Source organism: Corvus brachyrhynchos, unplaced genomic scaffold, assembly GCF_000691975.1.
Source record: "Corvus brachyrhynchos isolate BGI_N302 unplaced genomic scaffold, ASM69197v1 scaffold142, whole genome shotgun sequence".
In the NCBI taxonomy this organism is placed as follows: domain Eukaryota; kingdom Metazoa; phylum Chordata; class Aves; order Passeriformes; family Corvidae; genus Corvus; species Corvus brachyrhynchos.
This window is the reverse complement of record NW_008237226.1, coordinates 9,897,791-9,902,329: the sequence shown is the minus strand read 5'-3', so window position 1 is coordinate 9,902,329 and position 4,539 is coordinate 9,897,791. Positions and strand designations below refer to the sequence as shown.

General features: G+C 41.1%; 1 protein-coding gene across 2 annotated transcripts in view; it reads left to right on the top strand.

The window, feature by feature from the left end:
• Positions 1-85: 85 nt before the first annotated feature.
• ISPD (isoprenoid synthase domain containing) overlaps positions 86-4,539 on the top strand; it is a 110,525-nt gene continuing 106,071 nt past the window's right edge. Inside the window, exon 1 of one of the 2 annotated variants that reach the window (XM_017729370.1) lies at positions 86-571. In XM_017729370.1, the coding sequence (XP_017584859.1) occupies positions 519-571 (53 nt within the window). In that variant the 5' untranslated portion in view covers positions 86-518. The remainder of the gene's footprint in view (positions 572-4,539) is intronic. The other variant, XM_008629949.2, reaches the window with a different exon arrangement.

Below are 4,539 nucleotides of genomic sequence, written 5' to 3'. Positions count from 1 at the left end.
CGCCCCCGCTGGCCCCCTGCCGCCCCTCGCCGTGCCCCGGAGAGTCCACAGGCAGTCCCCGCTGGTCCTGGCACCCCCGGCGGGTCTAGTTTGCGTTGCGGTGTGTCTCCGTCCCTCCCCTCCCGGTCAGACCGGGCAGGGAACGAGGTGTATCTAGGCCCCCTCACCTGGGAGGAAGTCCCGGGCGGGAGCTGGCACTTCCCCCACCCCAGCCTGGCTCCAGCGCCGCCATCCTGGGTGGCTCTCCGCCCTCCTTCCCCAGCCCTGCCCATGCTTCGAGGGTATGCCGCATTTCTTGGCTCCTGGAGATCATCTGTTCGAGGCCCCTCAGCCTCGAAGCTCGAGGGTTTGTGTAGCTACAGTGGCTGGTTTGGTGAGCTATGAGCCCACCGCAGCTGTTGGAGACAGTCATAGCATTATCCATCAGCCCTGAAAAGAGATCTCTACTGCCACTGCCACTGGAGATGATCTTTATAATGTCCAAAGGCCTCGAAAAATGATCTACTCCTCATGATGGGATGAATGAATTCACTGGTGTACAGCACTGCATTATACTCCACTGTTGCCCATGGTAAAATACCTTGCATCAGCAGCAAGTTTAAAGCACGAATGTTTAAGTTATAGTTGGACTAGAAGCTGATGGCTTATGTAGAGTGAAGCTTCATTTGTAACTTTTCCATGTTTATGTTGTAGTGATACCACAAGGAGTAATGGGTACAAATTGAAAGATGGGAAATTTAGGTTAGATATTAGGAAGAAATTCTTTAGTGTGAGAATGGTGAGGCATTGGAACAGGTTTCCCAGGGAGTTGTGGATGCCCAAACCCCGGTAGAGTTCAAGGCCAGGCTGGATAGGGCCTTGAGCAACTGGGTCTAGTGGGAGGTGTCCCTGCCCATGGCAGGGGGCTTGGGGCTACATGGTCTTTAGGGTACCTTCCAACCCTTAACATTCTATGATTCTATGTTGGAGCAAAGTATTAAAGTAATGGGATTTCTTAGCAGCCAGGCTTTTCCTTTTCATAAGGCTGTTGAGTTCTAGGCATGTGACTGACAGTTAATATATTATTGTCAAATGTTAACATAATGTAAGTCTTGTATCTAGTGTCACTTGAAACACCGCAGGTAGGAGCAGGGTGTCAAGGGGAATTCTGAATATGTTGCAGTAACTTGTAGGAAAACAAACCTTTAGTTTAGAGAGAATAAATGGGGAGGAGTGGAGATTGGTGAAAGAAATAAAATTGCCAGCATCTCCCAAAGTTCTTAACACATGGAAACTTGTACAACATCAAAATTGGGACTCTTTTTCCATTCCCACCCAGAGAGGCTTCCCTCAGGTCACTTGTTACTTTATGAAAGAAATACTGCTTGTTTTCTTTATTTAATTTTCAAGAGTAGCCAGTGGCAAAGCTAAGCACATCAGTAAGCAAAGAGTCCAATCCAAAGCTTGCCACAGCTGTAATTTCTGCCAAAATGTCATGGGAATCTACAGAGAAGAATTATATCCTCACTCAGCGTATTGGAGACCTGGAAAGGAGAACGGAGGGAGGTTTGGGAAGGAAATGTTATGCATCTAAAAAAAAAAAACAACTCTATTTTTACTGCCAGTAAGCTCTGAGAAAATAGCCATACTTTGAGCAACAGTATTATATTTGTCCTAAAGCTGCAAAAAATTAGAAGGTTGATTTCTAGTTGTACAGTTTAACCAAGTTGATTGTGAAGGTAACAGCTTGATGCTTTTGCTTAGAAGTGCAATAACTGCTGCCAGTGCTCTGGCAGGCAGAGCTTCCTGCCACCTCTGCTGAGTTAGAGTGTTGACTGGTATAGATGTGTATGAGCAGCTGGGAACAGATGTACTCCAAAGCTTGGGATGGCTTTCATTTTCATCTCAACACTTTTACTTCTGGCACTGAAACTGCAAAGGATGTACCTTGTTCTTACTTTGTGCGAATGTAAGCGCAGAAATGTAAAATTGAGGAACTGCAGTTCATCCCATAATCTGCCCAGAAGTGGCAGATTTTGTGTTTAGCTTGATTCTATCTTCTCATGTCTGATGTAATTGAATGGGTGACCCATTAGTCTGTAATAACTTCAACTGAACTGAGTATCTCAGCTACTGCTGCTGTTTTTGAGCTTCCTTAAATCTGAAAAAAAGGTAGCAGTGTATAGACATGAAATACATGAACAGTTCAACCATGTGCAGCTGCTTTGCATGTGGTTTTTAAAGATCAGTAGAAAAAGATTTTTATGCTGTTCAGCTGCAAGTAGTGAGACTGAATATCAATGTGGAAAAATGGGCGGATGAGACAAGGGCAGACATGAACGAATAAGCAGTGCATCCTGTTGCATAGGATAACAGCATGTAGAACACTGGCCTGCCAATAATAATCACAGATGATACCCTGAGGAAGAGGAGGTGAGCAGAACTAGGGTAAGGAAAAATCATTGGTTTTAATTGCCAGTGCAGTGGCACTGATAGGAAGGTCAGGCCCTACCTTCGGACTAAAATTAAAGTGTGTTAGAAAACTTAAATGTCTCTTTTTCCCACTGGATTTGTTGCTGCTTTTGTTGAACTATGCAAGGCTTTTGCAACAAGTTCAACTGATTTAGAATGGCATTCCTTGTTTTTGCTTCTGTAGCAACTATCAGAGTTCTTTCTTCATCTGATTTTTTTTTTTTGGTGTGTGTGTATGTTTGTTTAGAATAGAACTTTTTCAGTTCCTTTTCAGAGACAGGGAGGAATCCTAGCTCTGTATGCACATGTGCATGCATATTTTACTAAAGCTATAGAGAGGAAAACAAACTAAGGTAAAGACTGATTTTTAAAATCATTATGGAACAAATATGCTGTTGCTATTCTTGCTGTGCTCATATTTCACCAGTTGTTGAAAGTACAGTGAGTAGTTATAAAAGAGGAAAAGCAGAGTTAATATCTTCACTGGCAGAATTAAAATTTTTCATAGAGGTTTCAGGCAGCTTTGTTTATTACTTTATTGTAGTATCTCAAAACAGGTGGATGTCTCTTAAGTCCCCTGGGGAACCTCCCAAAGGAGCACCTCTTTGGAAGTGTCTTGCATAGTTTATTTGCCAAGTATTTTTCTCCATTGATGCATATTCACTGGCTCTATAGGTCACACAATTACAGTTTTGTTAAATGCCTCTACGCTGATAGTTCCTTTTGTTCCATTATCATAAGCTTATTTTTGAAATAGCTTATGAGCAAAAAATAGTTACAGCAAATTTATGGAGGTCTCTTTTTTTATCATGTCTGACTCATAGGGAGCATTTTATTTCTGGAAAACATTGGATGGCTTCTGTATATGAGATCCTCCAAACTTTCTTAATATACCATAAAAGCTTCCTGCTTCCATTTTTGTACTGTGAGAGATATATTTGTATTAATATATTTTTTCATATGTCAATAAATTCATAACAAAGCTGTTATGGAGCAAAAAGAAGTTATGCTTGCATTCTGCAAATGCATTTTGTTCTTGATACTTCTTTTTCTCATTTGTTTTTTGATAAGGTTAGCAAAAGTAATATAATGATTTATCTTGCACCTGTGAAAGTTTCTGTGGCAGTGAAAGATCCCGTCTAACACTGCTAAAGCCATCTCAGCAGTAACTGCCTGGTTCTGGCCTTGTTTTGCTGGTCTCAGTAGATTATATTGAATAGTTTGTTGCAGGAGATGGAGTGTATTTAAGCCTTATGTCAGATTTCAGCACTGGTTTCTATGCGAGTAAACTGATAGAGGGTTAAACCTGGGTCACATTTGGACTTCAGCATGCCATTTAGGTGATACAGTTTCAAAGTGGGTTTATTCATTTCCTCTGCAGCCTGTGTTTTCAAGTAAACATTTAGGTGATACAGTTTCAAAGTGGGTTTATTTCATTTCCTCTGCAGCCTGTGTTTTCAAGTAATAGCTTAATCTGTTGCTGAGTTAATGAGCTCCTCTACTTTCAGTTCTAACTCAGCTAGTGTGTTTGTACTTTGTTTGAAATTTAATGGAACAGTACTATTTTCTACTAGGCAATAAATCTGTCTGTAGGTGATGACAAGAAGGATAGCTGCAGGAAACAAACATATAGTCCTTTTCTGCCTCACTGTTTGCTTTCTGCTAGTATTGGGGTCCTCCCAAGGCAGTTGTAAAGTGATTGTAACTGGACTTGTCATTTTGCTTCATTTGGTCAGACTTGATTCTCCACTTTGGAACCACAGCCTGTGGTGTATTGGAAGCACTAGAATTGTGTGTTGTTAAAGCACGTTGGGGTACAGCATGGTGATCTTTTTCATGTGTTGTGCTGATTCTTTCTGAAGCTTGAGCCAATATTACAGTTATAAAATTGAAATTGTGTCTTGAAATTGTATTTGAGCAGGTCCTGAGTAGGTTATTATTTTAGTATGAAATCTTTCTAAATGAAAGGATATGACAAATTGAGGGAGAGAAATAAGATTCATTTACTGCCAGATTGAGTGTATGCTGATATCTTTCTAGTTCTTTAAAACATTTTGCGACATTTCCATAAGCAGATCTTCGGAAGAG